The following is a 21987-nucleotide window of genomic DNA, read 5'->3' on the forward strand; positions in this document are numbered from 1 at the left end:
AGGCAGATAGGAAAACTATCAGATGAAGCAAGTCTGCCTGGGGACCCCCAAGCGGGCGTGGGCTAAGACAATTTTGTTATTCGTCAGTGTAAAAGTTATCGCAACGTAAATAAAGCAAAACATAAATTAAGCATTTGAAAAAATATAGCAGAACATAATAACACATTTCGTTTCTTTTGCCCAATGAAAAGGAAGTGCAAGCTTTAAACTATTCTTTAAATGTTCTTAGCAAGAGCACTTCGCACAATGCAAGTACAGCCCTCAGCAGACTGCGTGGTAGGCATTCTTTTTTCGACAAAACCGGTAATAACTCAGAGGCTATGCTATCAGTCAGTCAGAACTCACTGCGATGCGCCATGCTCCACTCCTTCGATTAGGTGTATCACTAAACAAAACAAAGTATACGCCTTGTGTGGCAACAAAATGCAGAAGTTTGTTTTGGGGACAAATATAAACTTTTGGATTTTGTTGTCGAACTAGAAGGAAAATGAATACGGTGATGATGCCAATCTAAGGTGCGGAGTCTCGCGTGTCTTCCTGTTACGATTTGCGAATGACCGATAGCTATAGTATGCGCATTATTCTCGTTTTTGTCGAAAAAAGAATACCTACCACGCAGTTTGCAGAGGGCTGTACCTATGAACAGCAAAACGTCCTTGCGTATAGGTCGGTATGCAGTACCAATTAACCGTGGTAACGATAATACAAGCGATGCTCTAGCTTAAAGTTTTTTTTTTCCGATTTTATCTGCGCAGCGAAGGCGAACTCCAACACGAGCAACAAACTCCTGCAATGAGTGGTGGGCCATGCGGTCAATATTTGAAAACTATACCCTAAAAACGTGCTGGAGGGGCAAAACATCTTTGAGTGAAGGTAGAAGATACGAAAAACAGACTATAGAGATGGACTTCTAGTCCCTTCTAAGTCTTCTAGAATCTAGGAATGCACACTTTTATTCCTTATCATTTCCCCGCTAAACGGTGCCAGGGCACTGAAGCAAACAGTAAGTAATGAAAAACAAATGATAGAATCTATGTCTAGTGCAGCACAATATGATTGTCTTGCTCTGATTACCACCTGAATCTAATTTCTGCAGACTCATGTGACGCACTTTTCTGTTTTGACCTCTCTGTGTTGTAGGCGACCTCTTTCGACTGAGCGGTCGTAAACGAAATAGCTCAAACATGCGGGTGCGGCTAATCATTGCGGTAGGGGGCCGGCGAAAAGAATGGCCAATCCGACTCCCCGCAACACATTTTACGTAACCACCTAGCACGGGCACTGACAGCCTAACTATCCACCAGTTATGTAGCTGCAAAGTTGCAAGCTACGACATGAAATTGAAGCGTCACGCCCCTGACAATTTTCTTAAATCGTCCGGACGGCTTAAAGGGACCCTCCCACCTTAACATTAGATTTGAGTTGAGATAGCCAAATTGGTGGCCATGGCCTGAAAATACCGGTTTGGGCACTCACAACATCGAAAAATGCTTTAATTCGGAGATATCGAATTTCAAACTTGCAGTTTTCGGATTCTAAGGGGCTAATGCATTGGTATGCCCCCTTAGAATTTGTGACGTCAGCGGAGATCTAACGATTTTAAATCTTTTACTAAAACGTTTGGTAGCACGCGGTGGTATATGCTGCTTTGCGCGCAACAAATGCCGCACTTTCAAATAAAGTCGCTAGGAACAGCGGAGATCCCAAAAAGTAAACAAAAGTAAAAGTCTAATATCTTGAAAACCGGTGAATATTTTTCGATGAAATTTGGTAGATATTCGTTTTTGCTCTTTCTGAACCGAGCGACATCACTTTCATGCCAATTCATTAACTTTTTTGAAGGTGGGAGGGTCCCTTTAATGCCTTATTCTTCGTACCTTTTCGGTTGGTCACATTTCACAATGACCCAACATTAAAAATCGACCGTCATGGTCGGTGCTTCGTTGATGGAGACATGTCCTTCTGATTTAGCGGATCTAAACCGGTATAAACCTGCTTGAAGGCAGCCAACTATATTCTAGTTATGTTGATTACTGCGACTTAACGGATGCCAGGACCAGGCCAGGACTGCCGGGAATTTATAACATTTACAGGTAGTTAAGTCAGTGTTTTATGAACGAGCGCAATGCGCGAAGTGAGTCTTTAAATATGCCTAACGGAAAATAAGTATCTAATAACTACCTATGGGCGACCCGGCCACGCCTGTATAGAAACTTAGAAAGGCCCACCGTTGGGACATTCAATGTCTACTGTTATGTATTTGTGAAATGGAATTCAATAGGGGATACCTAGAAAACGCGATCTTATTAAGTAGAGGATCGGTAAGTTAAATTATGAAAAGCGAACATGACAGTTACTATTAGGTATTTCATTTTCATATCTATTCCACCGCACGCCATTGCTTTTTCATCTCATATAGAAATGTGTGTCATATGACGCTGGCCGAAACTACTGCGCCTGCGGGCTGCAAGGCCATATAACCGCGGGCTGCGGGGCGCGGACAGATTCGCGAATATGCGGTCTCGCGTCTCCACTGCCATCAATGGCCCACGGACGGTAGTTATCTATCGGTCCGAATGATCGAATCTGCTGCTAGCACACATAACGTCGTCGAATCTTCTGCCGGTAGCAGCACATTCTGGGCCGGCAATTTTCTGATCTTGCTGCCATACCTAGGCGGCGGAACGGGGAGGGCACCGGGGCACCGTGCCCCCTTTGATTTTGTCATTTTAACATTAGCCCTATGGGCGTTGCATGGAAAGAATGGGACCAAAACTCGGCAGTGCCCCCCCCCCTCCTTGATTGAATCTGTTCCGCCGCTACTGCTTGCTGCTGGTAGACAAACATTCGGCGATCCCGCTGCCCAGAGCGGCATATTCGGCCCGGCCGAATGCCTGACTGCCAGCAGTAGATTGCAACTTATCAATCTACTGGTAGACTGATGGTCATGATAAAAGTTGCATACGGTGATCCGATTTTTTTTTTTCATTTAAACAGCCTGGTAGTCTCAGTCTCTGGTTGATGTGCGTACAGTTCCATCATATTCAAATTCACTGTTATACTGCCTTATATAATGTGACAGCAAAATAGCCGACATTACGTACACTACATTTATGACGCAAGTGTGACGACTGGTCGGTGAGAGAATAATGTTCAGTTCTGTACTATGAGCAGGAAATAGCTTAAGCTGCTCTCGAAAATAATCCACGTTATCGTGAATTTAACGTTAATTTTGATCTATTGCTGCTTCTCATTCATTTACTGATGTACAAAAAATATTTGAAGATATTGTGCCTCTATTTTTGTATCATTGAGCGACGCTTAATGTTGCTTGCGGGAAAACCTGTGCACGAAGCTCAGTCGAAGAACACGGGCATTTCAGTTAACAGTTTACGAAACGTTTTGTGTGTTCCACACGATTTACAACCCTCGCCACACCGCAATTTACTTTTTTGGTATGCAAATGATGCAATTGTTTGGTGTAAACTATAATTTAGTTAGCGTATTGCTGTTTATTTTTTATTTTTTCATCAAATCATCAATCGCTGTCATCAAATTAAGCGTGGACAATATTGAGACTAAAGAGTAACGAGTCTGCTGGCCGGTCACCATATTTTTAGAATAACTACTGAATCCCTGGGTCGTCGCAGAGTTGATTTATGATAAAAGTACTGTCATCATCACTTTCAAATAAGAACATAAGTCATAACTGGTGCAGATATTTTTCTGCCTTTTTATGCTGTTGTTTATAGGTATCTGTTTTCTTGTTTTGTTTTTATTTTGTAGATTCCTGCAGTTCTTTGATGGTGCTAAAGGCATGTGTATTGTGTAGCCACAATTTTTGTGGTCATCCAACAGCTGTTGTCATAGTTTGGTGTGACACCACTTCTCTCTCAGTGACCACCTGAAGCAGCCACCATGTCACTGGCTGACGAGCTGCTCGCTGACCTGGAGGAGGATCACGGGGATGATGAGCTGCAGGACAACAAAGATGCCCTGGCCACCATCAAAGAGGAGGAAAAGATGGAGACTGAGGATGCTGCAGCCACTAATGGTGGGGGAAATAGCTCATATAATAGGTGCTGCTTGTGAGCATTGTTAAGTAGATGTGATTCACAATTCCACATTTGTTGTTTCTATAATACACTTCTTCATAGCTTCATAGCTTTGCTAGCTTTGTTACATTAACTGACAACTTTATTGCTGTATACCCACATTTATCTGTTAATTGTTGCTATCCTTCAGTTGTTTGTCTGTAGTCCAATGCATGCCACATTTTTCTGTTGTTTTTGCACTGGCTCTTCCCACTTCAAATCCACTGACTGACAAAGCTCTTTCATTGCAGGACCAGCATCTGGCTCCGTCCACTCTCTGCTCAAGCTCGCCAATTCACAAAGGCTAGCAGAAATGATGGAATCAGTGGAACGCTTCTTTGCTACAGTAAGTAAACAGGAGGCGGCTGAGGTAGGGTTCCCTGCGCTGGGGTGATCCAAGCTGGTGCACAGGGAATGTAGGTAGATAATAGATGCTGCCACTGGCTGTACTTTGGCCTTTCTGGTACCAGGCTTGATGGTTTTTCATGACATAAAATGTACAGTGTTATGAGACACCAAAGCATTTGCCATTTGCATTTATGTGTGGACAATTTCATGTGTTGCACATTTCATGTGTAATGCTTTTGCATTGTTTTCAGAAGTCCTTATCTCACCAGAAATTCATGGGAGACTGCCTGTTTTTCACTAAAACCCCCCACATCCTCCTGACTACCTGTGTTCCCCTGACATGGCAGTCTCACCAACCCCAACTCTCATTTCCCTCATCTAACCATTCATTTTCCTGTTGCCAGGAGCATAAAGCCGAGGAAATGGTTGGCTTCCTGGATGCTGACCCCTACCTGCCTCCTGCCTGTCTGTCTAACTGCCCCATCCATTGACAGGAACGTAAAGCCGAGGAGATGGTTGGTCCCGTGGAGGCCGAGGCCTCCCACCCTCCTGCCTGCCTGTCTAACCCCCTTTCGGCTCTCCCTTTGACAGGAGCGTAAGGCCGAGGAGATGGTCGGTCCCGTCGAGGCGGACCCCGAGTATCGACTGATCGTCCAGGTGAACCAGATGGCCGCAGAGTTTGACACGGAGATCGGTAAGGGTCGTCGTATATGTAGACTGTAGAGGGCGAGGGCACTATGGCAGGGCTACTTTTTCTGATTGCTAGAGGGCTAGGCTGCTTTACTGATAGCCAGATGGTATCATTGGGTTGTGATGGGCCGATTGGCCGGTTGGGGACGACGGAGCAGCGGTAACTGTTTAGATACGCCGCTAGGGGCGCCACTGTCGCGGTACGCCTCCCTGCGGTACTCGGTTTGATCGGTGAGATCGGTGAGGGCCGCAGTGGGCGAGATAAGTTTACTGATTGTCGGATTGTAACGAGCAGAGATCGGTGAGAGGCTGACGAGAAGCGATATCGCATCACTAAGGGATGGTATCACTGGGGTGGGGTAGGTAGCTGGGGCACTGGAACGTTGGTCGTTGGGTAGGAGCGCTGGCAGATGGCGCTATTGCTACATTACTGGGCTAGAGGGTGTCTCTGCCGATCAACGATACCGTCCGTATGACTCGATTTCTGGTGTGTTTGACCTCTCCAGCTTCATTTATCAGCTCTGTTAGGTACCTGTCATCTGACTGAAAAAATGTCTTAATAATCGAGCTTAGCGCTTTAATAGCTTTGCATCTCTTGCCTTCGTTCATTTTTGTCTCGTTTTTTTTTTGTAGTGTCTATCCTCTGATTTACAACTAGCGTGACAAAGCCATTGAAGCAGTTTTCGTTCACATTCTCTCTTCCCCGCAGGCATCATCCACAAGTACTGTAAGGACCTGTACGGCCGCCGATTCCCCGAACTGGACTCACTCGTGGTGGGGCCTCTCGACTACATGATGACCGCCAGAGAGCTGGCTAACGACCTGGAGCGGGTCAAAAACAACGACCAGCTGCAGCAGATCCTCACTCAGGCGACCATCATGGTGGTGTCGGTCACCGCCTCCACCACACAGGGGTTAGTAGATGCCACCGAGCCGTTCTTGTCAATCGGTGTTGATTTTCGCCGATTTATTTGTAAATTAGGATGTTTTTTACTCCTAACTATGACCCGACAAGACTAAGTCTAACATGCACCATAACAGTTTTGACCCATGATCTGACCTGACCTTCCCGCAGTGAGCCGTTGCCCGAGGCTGATCTGGCACGTCTGATGGAAGCCTGTGACCTGGCACTGGAGCTGAACCGACAAAAACTGCGCATCTACGAGTACATCGAGTCGCGGATGACGTTCATCGCTCCCAATCTGTCGTCGGTCGTCGGCGCGGCCACCGCAGCCAAACTCATGGGTGAGTACGTGCAGCAGAACTCCTACCAGTCTAGTCTTCTGCTGGCAAAGTGCCTTGCTATGATCTGCTTTCCTTTGCTTCTATTCACCGTTTATTTATGGGATTTATACTCCTGTGCTCGTAGTTGTGTAGTTTTTGTTATTGTATTGGCTTGCTGTGTATTGTTTGTTCGTCATTCACATTATTTTCACCAGTTGCCATCTACTGTCTAAACCAGTCTAGTTCCATGTCTCCCCAATTCTCTTCGTTCGCCTCACGCCCTCCGTGTGCCCCTCAGGTGCCGCCGGAGGTCTGACCGCTCTCTCCAAAATGCCCGCCTGTAACATAATGCTGGTGGGAGCCGAAAAGCGGACCCTCTCCGGATTCTCACAGGCCAACGTGCTACCACACACCGGATTTATCTACTACTCGCCGATTGTTCAGGACTTGCCGCCGGTAGGTGGGACATTCTACTACAGTTTGTGGTTGATTCTACCACATAATGCTGTGTATTTGATATTTATGCACTACGCGCCGATTGTCAAGGAAACTGCCGCCTCCCACCGAATAAGATGGTGGATTCTGATACGTGTTGTGGTAGATTTATTTACTATGCATATAGCGTGCAAGAATTATCGTCCATCGCATATGGATTATATAACTGTGGTTTGTAAAGAAGTACCTACAATGCCACATCTGCAGTGGGTCTGAGGCACTTTGTACAAATGACAGAATGTCGTGAATGAATTGCCTTTTCAAGGTGCCGGTGTTCACACTACTCACAGATCGTGAATAATTTGCTGTGGTCGATAAATTAACGGTTCAACGAGTTTCTGAACTTGTTCAGGAACAGTCAACCGTCTGTAATAACCTAACACCTGTGCTTACTTTATTGAAACCCAAACACCATTAAATCACCGCTGCCGTCTCCCCATATCGCAGGATCTGCGCCGCAAGACGGCACGCGTGGTGTCAGCCAAGGTGGCACTGGCGGCGCGGGTAGACAGCTTCCACGAGTGTCCTTCAGGCCACGTCGGCAGAGGTCTCCGGGATGAGATCGAACGGAAACTGGACAAAATGCAGGTGAGAAGCGGAAATCGAGCTGTTGCTGCTTTGAGCTGTATTGGTGGGGATGGGACGGTCGCTGCTGTGTGTATTACAGACTACAGAGGGTATTGGTAGGGTTGGATGCTGCTTCAGGGTGTATGCATTGTGTTGGGCCATAGGCCTATATAACGAGAGGCCTGCAGATAGGTATAAAGGGGTTTATGCCCTGTGGTTGCCGGGCAAAAGAGTTAAGTATGCTGCTTTGAAGCAAGAATCTCATGTTGTTGGATGTGCACCTGCATACGAATGTCTCTTCTGAACTTTTGGTCAATCCTCCTTGTAACCACGCTTAATTTGCTCTCCTCATTTCCCCGCCCCCCCCCCTTACACACACAACCTCATCCCTGCTGAGCCATCTCTAAGACTCTTGCCACCCCACTCTCACCCCGTCCCCTCTCCCCCTTTAGGAGCCGCCGCCGGTGAAGGCCGTGAAGCCGCTGCCGGCGCCCATCGATATGCCGGGGAAGAGGCGCGGCGGCAAACGAGTGCGCAAGATGAAGGAACGCTACGCCGTCACAGAGATGAGGAAACAGGCCAACAGGATGACATTTGGAGAGGTGTGTTATGAGGGAGATGGAGGGAATGAGCGGGGAGGGAGGGGGACAAGAATGAGAGAGAATTTGGAGCGATGGGATGGGGAGACAGACATACAATAATTGAAAGACAAAGCGAAGTGTGTTGCTAGGTTCATTTGTATCGAAGTCGAGATGAGTGATGACACATTCGCATAATGACTGAAGTTAACGTTGAAATTGAAATCGACAACACAAACCGAAAAACAACGATGATTTGATCTCATTGACCAGTGTTACCAACTTACTTCATCCGCCGTTTAGCGTACACAATGCCTAGTCACATTATTATCCCTCCCATCATACCATGGATGGTGCTGACGATGACGATGACCTGGACAATTCTCCGTGTTCCAGATTGAGGACGACGCCTACCAGCAGGACCTGGGCTACACTCGCGGTAACATCGGTAAAGGTGGCACCGGGCGGATCCGAGCCGCGCAGATCGATGAAAAGACCAAGGTAGGTGTTGGAGGGGTCCATTAGGGGTGGTTTCGGGTGTCCAACTGTCTGCTTAACTGTGTACTGGATGTAGACTTTAGACTGTAGAGGATATTTAACCTTGACAATCCGTGCATTGCGGAGGGCTGTTTTACCTCGGCAGTGGTGTGTGCACGTTGCAGAGCGTTGTTGACGTCTTCCTTTCTGCTGGGACCACTGAACCTGCCCTTATCGCTATTTTCCTAGTGGGTGGGCGTGTTAATTAGTCATCTAGCGGTAGTTGTTACTTTGTGCTAGCCCTCGGCTGACTACTGAGGAATTAGTGTTGCTTGCTCGTATCTTAGCTAGAAATGTTCAAAGGACACACTCTTGTAGGGTGAAGTCGTATAAGAGTACGCACTTAGTGGATTTCTTGCTCTCATTTGTTTAATATTTGAAAGAAAGAAATCGCAAAAAGGGAATCTTAAAGTTCATTGAATTAGCCATCAACCCATGGGGCAACGATCCTTCAGCGTAAATGGAAGTGGTCTAAAACTGACATTTTCTGAACCGCTGCAGTTGCGTACTCTTACCATATGGGGTGTGCAAGAGTACGCACGCCAGGCGGGTGGAGTACGCAAGCATATAAACACACACCTATGCAGCTTGTACTGTCCAAATGCTTAACTTCAAACTCAGAAGGCATTTAAGTTAATTCTAGTATCCAAAAAGAAAAACATAAAATAAATCTTTCAAGTCTATAAATCAGGAAATAATCATGTCGTGTGTTTCTTTACAAAAATGCACAATCAAAAGGGAGAATAACTCATATTTGGAAGAATTTCGGGTACGCATCTACATCACAGTACTCCATTGATGATATACCTACAAAACAAACGTCATTGAGCGATTGATAAATAATTCTATATTTCTGTATATTCGATTTAATGTATAATTCTGCGTACTCTTACCCTCCTGAACAGTGCGTCCTCTTACCGTACATGCAATTCGCGTACAAAACAACCCCGAAACGTTGTGCAAAACTTCGCAAACAGAATATTGCACTGCACAGTATTTCCCCAGATAACCTCACAAGTTTCCCACAACAATCACGGAAATGTACCTTATCTCAGCTGCCAAGTATCAACATTATTGTACCATACCATAATAATATCTTAACGCTCGAAAATAATATTCATCGCCTTAAACTCAACAGCGTCGCCAAGCAACGCCCACGTTCCGTTGGTGACAAGCGCGCACTGGCGGCTTCATGTCACTTCATGAACTCGACAAACCCGCGTTGCTAAGCAACCGAAACAGCTGATGCGTACTCTTATCGCCCGCGTACTCTTACCCGCCCTTACCCTACACCTTATGCTTCCTATCATTGGTACCGTTTTGTTTTAAGTTGCAGCTTGATTGTTATAGCTCATGCATGTGTGCTTTTTATCGTCGCATTTCATTTTATGACTTTGAATAGTTCTGCTTCACTACTGTTTTGTGAAAAGACCATTTGCATAATAAACCCAATTGTAACGGGTTATGAGCCCTAGGGGTCGCTGCACTACTTAGGTACGTTATTTCCCTCGTTATGTTCGTAAAATAAATCGACGTCCATTTGATGTGAACCAACGTAGATTTTCTCTTCACACGCTTTCTGACCGCTGCTAGCTGTAGTATCATTTATGCTTTACCCTAGCTTAGATCGGTTTTACCAATATGCTGTAATGTATTTGTAACGTAACGTCTCGTGTCCTCTGTTATATAGGTACGAATCTCAAAAACACTACAGAAGAGCCTGCAGCGCCAACAAAACTACGGAGGAACCACCACCGTGAAGAAACAGGTGGCTGGCACGGCGTCGAGCGTGGCTTTCACTCCTCTGCAGGTTCGTATGGATTTATGAAAAAAACACTCGGCTAATGAACCCACTTATAACAAATTTATTGGTCCTACAGGCTGGACACCAAGACTGCGTCAATGCTGGACAGCTGGCCGTTCGCCTGCTCAGCTGGTCAGCGGTTTAAGTGCTTGGGCGAAGTGCCAGTTACTCCTGGTCTGGTGACTGGGCTGCCGCATCTGGTTTGGTCGCTGGATCACTCTAGGGCTCACTGGGCTATTGCTGCTCGGGTCACTGGATAACTGATAACGCGAAACTCTTCATTACGTGCCTATTTCGGTAACCGGTCCCAGGTGTTTGCCATTTGGCCTGTCGTGCCGCTTTTTATGCCTTTTCTGCGTACTTGCACTATGTCGCGGTGCTTTATTAATTGTTATCCATGCATTTTATCGTACATTTGCACAGTTTTCATTCATTCATTTATTCATTCATTCATTCATTCATTCTTTCATTCATTCATCCATCCATCCATCCATCCATTCATGGTGCAGTTACACTATTTCGCCAATGACTAACTCAAGCCGTTAACCGTCAATTCTGATAAGCACCGTTGTAACGCTCCCCTGTCGTCTTCCCCGACACAGGGTCTGGAGATTGTGAACCCGCAGGCGGCGGAGAAGAAGGTCTCGGAGGACAACGCGCGCTACTTCTCCAGTGTGGCCGCATTCGCCAAGGTGGAACGAAGCTGAGGGAGACGACATTTGAGTCGGGTGGAGTCCACTGTTGGAATGGGCCTGCGTGGGGCCCGCCTGACACTGTACTAAGCGTTGACCTATGCCAGCGGTAGGTCAGTCTTGCCGTGTGACATTGTTCATGACGTCAGTCGTGAGCCTGTCAGTCGTGATTTTGTCAGCCTGGCACGTGCTGTGTTTACCTGGTTTATTGCAAGTCCTTCACATAAGCATTAGCCGGCCTTCCAGCTCCGAAGAACAGCAAGTCGGACCAAAAGAACCGACGCTAATAGCCGAACCTGACTGGTGCGTCGTCAAAGAGCCAATAAAACCGACAATGTCCAAGTCAGATATCTGATTTTTGGAGCCAGAAATCAGGTGTCAAGTTGTCATACTGGACAACAAGCAATCTGTCAGGTTCGTATGTCAGATGTCATGCCATGTCAGTTAATGAGTCGCCTGTGATGCTGTGCTGAACTAGCGTTGGTGTAGACACGTGGCATCCTGTTCATATCTCGCTGGAAGTTCGCTGTGACAGTCTGATACGGAACTGGGATGGACGCCGAATATGAGATCTAGGCGTGCGGACCGCTTTTCTAAACTGGCCAGAGTGTGAGTTCAACTCCGATATATGTGCGAACTGGCATCGATGAGAGAGTGTGGCTGCTAAACTCAAACGTGAGTGTGAACTCTTTACCAAGAAGTGTGGCCCAGAGTCCGATGCGATTCTGTGGGCTCGACCGCCGGTCCTTTCCATGTCTACCGTCTTACCGGTGATGTACGAAATACAACTGCTAAATGAGCATGTGTTTGAATGATGTGTGTCTGTGATGTTGAACGAGAAGCATGCTTTCTTAGAGCAAAACTCAAACTCCGTAGGAGCACATGTAGTTATTATTAGTAAATGCCGAATGTTGAAATTCAATCATAATCATCATTTACCTATCAAGTCATCCAATTTGCGTAAGCAATTGCACCGACCCACCCATGCTATTCAGCATTCTGTTAAAGGGACCCTCCCACCTTAAAAAAGTTAAAGGGACCCTCCCACCTTAACATTAGTTTTGAGTTGAGATAGCCAAATTGGTGGCCATGGCCTGAAAATGCCGGTTTGGGCATTCACAACATCGAAAAATGCTTTAATTCGGAGATATGGAATTTCAAACTTGCAGTTTTCGGATTCTAAGGGGCTAATGCATTGGTATGCCCCCTTAGAATTTGTGACGTCAGCGGAGATCTAACGATTTTTAAATCTTTTACTAAAACGTTTGGCAGCACGCGGTGGTATATGCTGCTTTGCGCGCCAGGGCCTCCTCTAAGGATTTTTCACTGGGTGGGCAAAATTTTCGCCACTTCCCCGCCCAAGGGCGGATCCAGCCACTTGTTTTGGGGTTCAACCAATTTCAAAACCTGTTACCGGGGGGGGGGGGGGGGGTGCGGGGATTAGACGAAATAAGCTGTGCCATTATTGGAAATAAAATGATAGTTAACGTTTGTCGTATGTTTTATGGTTAGCGATGCTCGAGCGATTCGTTCCAGATTACATGTACAGCCCTCAGCAGACTGCGTGGTAGGTATTCTTTTTCCGACAAAACTGATTATAATTCAAAAGTCATGTTATCAGTCGGTCGAAGCTCACTGCAAATAGATGCGCCATGCTCCACTCCTTCGATAGGGCCTATCAATAAACAAAGCATACCTACGCCTTGTGTGGCAACAAAATGTTTAAGTTCGTTTTGGGGGCAAATATAAACTTTTGGGTTTTGTTGCCAAACTGGATGGAAAATGCATACGATGATAATGCCAATCTAAGCTGCGGAGTCTCGCGCATCTTTCTGTTACGATTTCCGAGTGCCCGATAGCATAGTATTCGCGTTATTCTCGGTTTTGTCGAAAAAAAGGATACCTACCACGCAGTCTGCAGAGGGCTGTACTTGCAGCCCTCCGCAAAAACTGGGTGGTAGGTATTCTTATTTCGACAAAACCGATACCTAATATCTCAAAGGTTATGATAATCAGTCGGTCGGAACACATTGCATATAGATGCGCCATGCTCCACCCCTTCGATTAATTCAGTCACTGAACAATGTGTACTCTTACCGTAGCAAAAAAGCAAAAGTTTGCTTTGGGGGGAAATATAAACTTTTGTGTGTTGTTGTCAAACTAGATGGAAAATGTATACCAAAATAAGCCCAATCTAAGGTGCGGAGTCTCGCGCGTCTTGCTGTTACGATTTCCGAATGACCGTTAGCGTATTCGCGTTATTCTCGGTTTTGTCGAAAAAAGATACCTACCACGCAGCTTGCAGAGGGTTGTACCTTTATTGTACGTGCCTTTTCACTTACGAGACAATTACTTGATAACTCCAATATCGGCAGGGGCGTGGCCAAGGGGAGGGGCCACGGGGGCAATGGCCCCCTCCCTTGAGCGCAGAAGGCGCCATGGGGGCCCCACAGGCCCCGGGATATTTTTTTCTAACACTGGATAAAACGTATTTTACTCGGAAGCAAATTTATATCAATTCAAGTTTCATTTCTGTGGCCCTGGTTACCCGAGGTGCCCCTGATTACCCAATGGGCCCCTGCACTCATCCGAGGACCCCCGGTTTCCTGGGGCCTCTGGTCGCCCAGGGGGCCCCTGGTCGCTTGGGGGGAGCTAGTCGCCTGGGGGCCCCTGGTCACCTGGGGTTCTGGTCGCCTGGGCCCCTGCCCCCTGGTCGTCTGAAAGAACGTTTGTCACCTGCAGCGGCATAGCCAAGGAGGGGGCCAAAGGGACCATGGCCCCTCCTGGAAGCCAGGGGTCCTTATTCCATAGAGGCCCCTGACTGACACAGTGGGCCCTTGGCGACGCAAAGGCCCTGCGGCAGATCCTTTGACACAGCTGAGTAGTTATTCTTTGGCCAAGAGAGACCCAATTTTAGAGCCTTGGGGCCCTATTGAAACCAGGGGGCCAGTTGGATGGGATGGGTCCAACTTGGGTCCAACGGTGTGTAAACAGAATCAATGCGTTCCGACTGTTGGTCTGACCCTATATCGGTTTGAGGGAGCTCGGATCGGATCCACTGTCGATCTGAGGGGCCCTTATCGGTTTGAGGAGGCCCTCAAATGACCTGAACGGGCCCTTAGTTTGTCTGAGAGGGCCCTACGTCGGCCTGACTGGGCCTCTGCAAGTGCAAGGGGCCTTTTGTCGGTCTGAGTGGCCCTAGACGGCTTATATGACCCTCAGACGGCTTACGAGGCTCTCATGGGCTATAGGGGCCTGTGACGGTCTGAAGAACCCTCATCCGACCTACGGGTCCTCAGACCGCCATCAGAACCGGCTGGCGACTCTATGAAGCTATTCGTGGGCCTGTCTAACAGGGGCCCATATACTGCTTACCCCCTCAGTTCTAACATTGTTTGTTAATGAATATTTTTTTTCCATTTATTTGGGCCCCATCCAAAAAAATATTGGATGCAACCCGATGGCTTTTTGGATTTTGAGGGGGTTATCTTGCGCCCTTGTGCGTTTAGCCCCCTCCTTGAGGAAATCCTGGCTACGCTCCTGAATATCGAGCAACCAGAAAACTTTTTTTGACCTTCAAACAGCATCCAGTTTGCTTAAGACCGGAAAGGTAGTACCGGACGTCCGGCCGGACCTTTATTTTTGCATTTGCTTCTGGGTGGGCAAATCGACGCCACTGGGTAGGCAATTGTGGCGACTGGGTGGGCATTTGCCCACCCAGTGGGTATGTTAGAGGAGGCCCTGTTGCGCGCAACAAATGCCGCACTTTCAAATAAAGTCGCTAGGAACAGCGGAGATCCCAAAAAGTAAACAAAAGTAAAAGTCGAATATCTTGAAAACCGGTGAATATTTTTCGATGAAATTTGGTAGATATTCATTTTTGCTCTTTCTGAACCGAGCGACATCACTTTCATGCCAATTCATTAACTTTTTTGAAGGTGGGAGGGTCCCTTTAATGAATTGGCATGAAAGTGATGTCGCTCGGTTCAGAAAGAGCGAAAGCCGAAAACGAATATCTTCCAAATTTCATCGAAAAATATTCACCGGTTTTCAAGACAGTGATTAGACTTTTACTTTTCTTTACTTTTTGGGATCTCCGCTGTTCCTAGCGACTTTATATGAAAGTGCGGCACTTGTTGCGCACAAAGCAGCATATGCCACCGCGTGCTACCAAACGTTTTAGTAAACATTTAAAATCGTTATCTCTGCGCTGACGTCACACATTCAGAGGGGGCATTCTAATGCACTAGCCCCTCTGAATCCAAGTGCTGCAACTTTGAAATTTGATATTTCCGATTTGAGGCATTTTTCGATCTTGTGAGTGCTCAAACCGGTATTTTCAGGCCAGGGACCCCATTTTGGCTATCTCAACTCAAAACTAATGTAAGACAGCCAAGAGGAGCACAACGTCGTAACGGCAAAGTGACTGTGGATCCATCGAGCCTGACAGAGCAAGGGCCTGCAAAATTTGGGTCACCGAAGCAATTGACATCCTTGTCCATTCCCTAGGTCAATTGGTCGGTGACTTTTAAATTAAAACAGGCTCTTTCTCGGTCAGGCTTGATGGATCCACCGCCACTTTGCGCGGTACTTTTAACACGCGCACTGCAGGGGGGGTGTTTTCAACCCCCCCCCTGTGGTTTTTCGCAAATCGCGAGGAAAACGGCGTCGCGTAGCGCCGCCAAATTTTGCATACCTGTTTTCCCAACTTTTGCACACCTTGAGTAAAAATTTTGACCCCAGGTGACCTATGGTCAGGTCACCAGGTCAGGTCAAGTGACCCTACCTCGAAACGTAAATTTCGAAGTTTGCAATCCCACCAAGCCCACAGTTGCTGAGATATGATCTTGAAACCCACAGGAAATAGTAAAGTCATCACGAGCTACAACTTTTATATCTCGGAATTTTTATATCGATGACCTAAGGTCAGGTCATTTTTGCGACCGGCCCATTATAAGTCAATGGGAGAAATTTCAACTTACTCTGAATGCCATCCTATGACTTCAATACGCTCAGGATCATAGTCAGAGGTCGATAAAATGCTTGGAGTTGCTCCAACGAACATCTTAGTCCCATCACTGTCTCCAACTTAGCCCTCGCCTGGCGGGGGGGGGGGCAGCCTCCCTAAGTTTTTTTCGCGAATAGCGTAAAAGTTGGCGTCGCGTAGCGCCGCAAAATTTGGTACAACGTCTGGGAATGAGCCTTTTGCTACCTATCCTGAAAATTCACTGCCATCCGCCGCGTCAACACACCGATATCTCCTCACCTTCTCCCCATACGGCCTTGATTCCCCAACCCAACTCACACCATCACACTACTGCATACGGTGACCGGTCGCACGGTGGATCTGAATGCCTACGTTTTCGCGCCAAAATCTGAAACAACTAACGATTATCATCAGCTTAGAGATGTTGAAATTTAGCATTTTAAAGCTTTTAATTTAAAAGTTTATATGTGTGCTTTAACGCACTTGTCCTTATTGATTGAGAAAAGAGCGGACTTTTTATCGTATTACCTAATACGAAGTAACGCAATCGAAGTGTGATTTCGGTCCACTGTGCGTTTTCAGGCGCGCTCGATAAAACACCCAGGCCTGGAGAAAGTTGGAAGGGTGATTTTCTGATCCTCCTCACCACAAAATGACCCTAAGCGAAAAAATGCCCGAAGGGCGCTGCCAACGCGTGCCAGCGGCCCTGCTAGTAAGGGCGAAAATCAATGTATGTGTATGCGGAGCACACCCTTAGCGCTACGATGGCTCCTTGGAGACACCTGGAGAAACCTCTGCCGGCAGAAGGGTCAGGTCCCTCGCAGACGGCGCGGCACGGCGGGAGCTCAGCGGGTGGCCTAGCCGGAAAGAGGATAAAAATAGCCGACTGGCCCGACCCAGCGAGGGGTGACCGAAGGGTGACCAGGAGTGAATGAGGGAACATACACGCGGTATGTACCGAGCAGCCGATAACAGCACCGGACGATTAGTAAGTCATAAGTCAATGCTGTACTTTAGGCGTAAGGAAGCATCCATGTAGACGGGCGGACTGTCTCCAGGTCTTCCAAGTATTGCTATTATCTTGCTCCAACGAGCGTTGGCACGTTTGAAGTTTTATCGACCACTGATCATAGTATTACAGGTCCCTGTTGGTGATTTATCGTGTTTTTCTCGTCAATGCGGATCGAATGATATGCAACATGACCTATTTCGGTCAGGTCATGACCTTGACCTGAGGTCAAATTTTCAACTTGACCTTTCGAGGTCATATTATATATCATTCGATGCGCCTTGACGAGCTAAGAACGATGGCGTTCGAATCGATCCTCTGTCTTGTGTGCAAGACAAGTTATTCAAGAAAAACTACCGCGAAATTCCTGTTGTGAAAATCGTAACATTTTGTCTTCGGTGACCTCTGGTGACCTCGTTTTTGACCTGATACAAAAATGACCTAGTATTTCCTCTAACCCGCGCCCGGCTGGGGGTCCTGGATTTCCACGCCCTGCTGGGGGGGGGTGTTTGAACACCCCCCCTTCTAACTCGGCTCCTGGGCCACGTAGCGATACGCGGAAAGCGGCGTTCGAAAGAGCGTCAAAAATAAAGAGGAAATCACTTCGGTCAATTTTTTGGTCAGGTCAAAGGTCAGGTCACCAGAGGTCATTGAAGGCAAAATTTCGCCGATTTCCAGGTCGAATGTCGACAATTTCCAAGAAGCCAACGCATAACTCGGGAACCAATAGAGCTACAGCGCCGCGGAAAAGCGCATTCGATAGCCCTATTAACGCCCTTTCTGAGTAATTTTCTCAGATTTGACCTAACGTCAACGGTTTTGCCTGCAGGGGGCAAAAACTGCAAAAATAGCCGATTTTTTCGGAAACAGTTTTTCTGCAATAACTTTTGACCCAAGCCTTGTACGAGCTTACTTTTACCGGCATCGTGTTCCTCTCGTCAAGACGCATCGAATGAACTATAATTTGACCTTGAAAGGTCAACTTGAAAATTTGACCTCAGGTCAAGGTCATGACCTGACCGGAAAGGGTCATGTTGCATATCAGTCGATCCGTATCGTCGAGCTGAACACATCTAAGGCGTTTTCATCGCTCTAGCATGCCTCTATCAAAAGTTATTTGCGAAAAACTGTTAGATACCATTCGTGACCTAAGATGACCTCATGGCATAAACAGGGGTCACGGACACCATTTTCATGTTCAGTGTGTCTAAACCACCTGTAATTCAGTGTTAGGGAGTGTTTATAATGTCTTTCGTCCAAAAGAGGCGCATTTCAATTTTCTCCCATTGACTTATAATGGGGAGGTCGCAAAATTGACCTGACCTTAGGTCATCGATATCAAAATTCTGAGATATACATTTTGTACATGCTATTGCTCTTACCAATCGCTGAAAGTTTCAAAGCGATCGGTCACTCGGTGTAGCTATGACAGACATTGAAACTTTTTATGAGGTGAGGTCACTTCAAGTGACCTGGTGACCTGACCTTGAATGACCTTGGTCTGAAATTTTCACAACATGTGTAGAATTGATGTATGATAAGGTGTACCAAAAACGGCGGCGCTCCGCGCCGCCGTTTTTTAGATATTCGCGAAAAACCACAAGGGGGGTGTTCAAACACCCCCCCCCCCAGCAGGGCGCGGGCTAAATAACATCTCCACCTATCTAACGCCGTTAACCGTTTGTCGCTACGTTGCGCCGTTTTCGAGATCTCTGGGGGGGTTGTTTTCAACCCCCCCCCCCCTGCAGTTCGTGTTCGGCTCAGACCCGCTGCAGTGCGCGTGTTAAGACAGACTGTACATGGGTCATTATGAAAGCTACCCAGGACAACGACAATCGAACAATATGAAATTGCTCTGGATACTGATATCGGCCTTCCTTTCTGCCTTGATGTGTCCACAACTGATCCACCAGATCGTCTACAATTTGTCCAGTGCTCTAGGTGGACTGTATACCTACTATACATATTACATATGCTATATATATATATATATATATATATATATATATATATATATATATATATATATATATATATATATATCACCCTCAGAAATATATATATATATATATATATATATATATATATATATATATATATATATATATATATATATATATATATATATATATATATATATATATATATATATATATATATATATATATATATATATATATATATATATATATATATATATATATATATATGTTACGGGCAAAGTGCGAAGTTGGGCAATTCGCGAATTGCCTAGGCCATTCGCGAACTGCCGGCAATTCGCGAATGGCCTAGGCAAAGTCCGGTTTTTCACTTGGCCTAGGCAATTCGCGAATGGACTGACTTTGTGCTCACAGGCAAAGTGCGTAATTGGGCATTTCGCGAATTGCCCAGGCAAAGTGAGTAACTATATCACAAAAGTTTTCTACCGTGCTAAAATGAGTATATTCATTAACATTAGGACATTTGCTTATGGCTAAGTCTATCTGAGGCGGCCAGAAACTTGCTGTTCTGTAATTTTAGGGAATTTTCAAATAAATCTGATAGTACTAAGGTTCTCCTTCCGAACTCGTTGCCATTTATAGTGGGAGGGGGCTGGTGTGTAGTACTTACCATCGTCCCTCTTGTATCCTAATTTAAATAGGTGTGCAGACGTGCGAAAATGATTGTCCTTTGTGGGGCGCGCGGGGTGGCAAATAAATGCGATCGAAGATACATTTTTATGACTCATTTGAATTTTATTGGATCAAAAGTTTAATCATATGAGGTATCTGTATAACGCGAAAGTGTTTAGGTTAAGAGAGGTTGTGTACGCAGTTATCAAGTTCCGTAGCACGTGGTCTTTAAACTATTCGATAATTTCCGTCAAAAACAAAACCATGCCAAATCACAAACAACAGTCTGACTTTCTTACTATTTATTATTGCAGTGAGCGCCTTTATGGCAGCGACTGATACAAGTAACGCCCGCCTTGATGCACTTGCATCGGCCTTTACATACACCCCTCCTGCACTTGCAGGAAAACATCCCCTGACCCTTCCCCCCTGAGACCAGGCGAGCACATTCTCTAAGTGTGATCGAGATGTCGGGGACGTCGGAGGAGGAGATGAAGTGCCCGGCACACGGTTGTACTGCTTCTGGGCCGTAGACGCCGGACAGCTTCCCCTTCGTCGTGCCAATTATATACTGTGACTCGCCGACACACTGCGAACACGGTCATCTATGTCAACGAGCGATACAAAGTTTTTACAGCATCAGCAATTAATTTACTGCAGATAATATTGATATGATTTATAATTATTGCGACCAGTGCCAGACACCTACAGTTTCGATCTGTGTTAAAAACGTTTTGTTGTTGACATCAAATCTAATTGAACCGACAATGTCCTTTCAGCGCCTTATACACTTGAAATCATGATGAAAATAACTAAGCAACTATTTTTACAGATATTAAATCGTTTTCAACATTGAGAACAATATTCATATTGATTGAAAATCATATTATATACTTAATTCACAGTAAAAAGTTATCGAAATAAAAAATTGAAAATATAGCAATAGAAAGCGTGGCGAGAAAGAGCAACCAATAGTACAAGCAGCTGCAAAAAGAAAATTACTCCAGACTCACCTCCAATATCACTCCGATAACATTTTTCTGTTGCGTCCTCGCCCTGTCCACGTCGGGAATGCCAATGCGTACATTTTGACCCACAGATAGAATCTTCTTCGTCTTCCTCGTCCGAGCCAGCATGAGATTCGCCTGTTTTTTTCTGAGATGCCGAGGCGATCTCCCGCTCTTCAAGTGCCCTCTTAGCACGAGAACACAGATCGCAAAAGCCGTCAGATGCAGGTGCCGGCCCATAACAGTGAGTGCAGCGCCTGCTTCTTAGTGTTCGCTTAACAGGCTGTGCAGCTACCGGTGACTGCTGCATGCCCTTGTTGCTGCCGGCTACCGCCACTGTGGGACCGCTCCTCCCTGGAGTGCAGCTAGCTGGCTCCTCGTCGCTGCTGCTGCTGCCGGCTACCGCCACTGTGGGACCGCTCCTCCCTGGAGTGCAGCTAGCTGGCTCCTCGTCGCTGCTGCTGCTGCCGGCTACCGCCACTGTGGGACCGCTCCTCCCTGGAGTGCAGCTAGCTGGCTCCTCGTCGCTGCTGCTGCTGCCGGCTACCGCCACTGTGGGACCGCTCCTCCCTGGAGTGCAGCTAGCTGGCTCCTCGTCGCTGCTGCTGCTGCCGGCTACCGCCACTGTGGGACCGCTCCTCCCTGGAGTGCAGCTAGCTGGCTCCTCGTCGCTGCTGCTGCTGCCGGCTACCGCCACTGTGGGACCGCTCCTCCCTGGAGTGCAGCTAGCTGGCTCCTCGTCGCTGCTGCTGCTGCCGGCTACCGCCACTGTGGGACCGCTCCTCCCTGGAGTGCAGCTAGCTGGCTCCTCGTCGCTGCTGCTGCTGCTGCTGCTGCTGCTGCATACTACAGCACGACCGCTCCTTCTCCTCCCTGCATGGGCGCGGCCAGCCGGCTGCCAGTCGCTGCTGCTGCTGCTGCCCGATTGACTGTCCAGTCCTGCATCTGTGGCCGTCTGGCGACTTCCATCAGCCACCAGTCCCAGCATATCCGCCAGCTCCTGCTCAGTCCTCAACAGTCTGGCGGGCGCTCCTCTGAGCTGCGTGTCCCTCAGGCCCATGTGGGGCTCAACACCGAACATCGCTTTGTAGGGAGCAGTTCCAATCCCGTCGTTCTTCTGAAACAGTCAGAACATATTCAAGATATTAACAACAGAATGTTCACACAAAAATACGAGACTGTGCAGTTAAGCGTAACCAGCTAATACTTTACACTTCTCCCGCTTTGACTTAAATTACAGCTAATGATTGGAAATATTTTTTTTCTTCAAAACATATGTTTTAAACGAATGAGGAAAATTTCAAATGATATTTTTTGTAACTAATACAGATGAAGGCTATATA

The 21987-nt window shown here is 46.8% G+C and overlaps 1 protein-coding gene and 1 long non-coding RNA gene across 5 annotated transcripts; one reads left to right on the plus strand and one right to left on the minus strand.

Moving 5' to 3' along the window:
* The first annotated feature begins 3142 nt into the window (after window positions 1–3142).
* On the plus strand, window positions 3143–11828 carry LOC122364254 (U4/U6 small nuclear ribonucleoprotein Prp31-like). 4 transcript variants are annotated; one of them, XM_043334455.1, is made up of 12 exons: window positions 3143–3455; window positions 3898–4054; window positions 4346–4440; window positions 5034–5136; window positions 5842–6046; window positions 6208–6377; window positions 6655–6812; window positions 7299–7439; window positions 7871–8020; window positions 8393–8497; window positions 10224–10343; window positions 10940–11828. In XM_043334455.1, exons 2-12 carry the CDS (start codon window positions 3919–3921, stop codon window positions 11042–11044), a joined length of 1488 nt encoding a protein of 495 aa, XP_043190390.1. In that variant the 5' UTR covers window positions 3143–3455; window positions 3898–3918; the 3' UTR covers window positions 11045–11828. The 4 variants fall into 4 exon arrangements, with proteins under 4 accessions (XP_043190390.1, XP_043190391.1, XP_043190392.1 ...); XM_043334456.1 differs by lacking the exon at window positions 3143–3455 and adding an exon at window positions 3508–3668; XM_043334457.1 differs by lacking the exon at window positions 3143–3455 and adding an exon at window positions 3513–3585.
* An 8096-nt stretch (window positions 11829–19924) lies between these two features.
* Window positions 19925–21239, minus strand: LOC122364243. Its single transcript, XR_006253526.1, has 2 exons — window positions 20651–21239; window positions 19925–20226 (listed from the first exon to the last, which is right to left on the minus strand). It is a non-coding gene; the product is annotated as an uncharacterized LOC122364243 (long non-coding RNA).
* Window positions 21240–21987: the final 748 nt, after the last annotated feature.

This window comes from Amphibalanus amphitrite, unplaced genomic scaffold, assembly GCF_019059575.1.
Source record: "Amphibalanus amphitrite isolate SeventyFive unplaced genomic scaffold, NRLGWU_Aamphi_draft 000664F_arrow, whole genome shotgun sequence".
NCBI lineage: Eukaryota > Metazoa > Arthropoda > Thecostraca > Balanomorpha > Balanidae > Amphibalanus > Amphibalanus amphitrite.

Coding starts and splice junctions, on each gene's coding strand:
- LOC122364254 (XM_043334455.1), top strand. CDS start 3,919: ATGTCACTGGCTGACGAGCTGCTCGCTGACCTGGAGGAGGATCACGGG. Junction 5,137..5,841: donor AGAGTTTGACACGGAGATCG/GTAAGGGTCGTC, acceptor TCTTCCCCGCAG/GCATCATCCACAAGTACTGT. Junction 6,378..6,654: donor CACCGCAGCCAAACTCATGG/GTGAGTACGTGC, acceptor TGTGCCCCTCAG/GTGCCGCCGGAGGTCTGACC.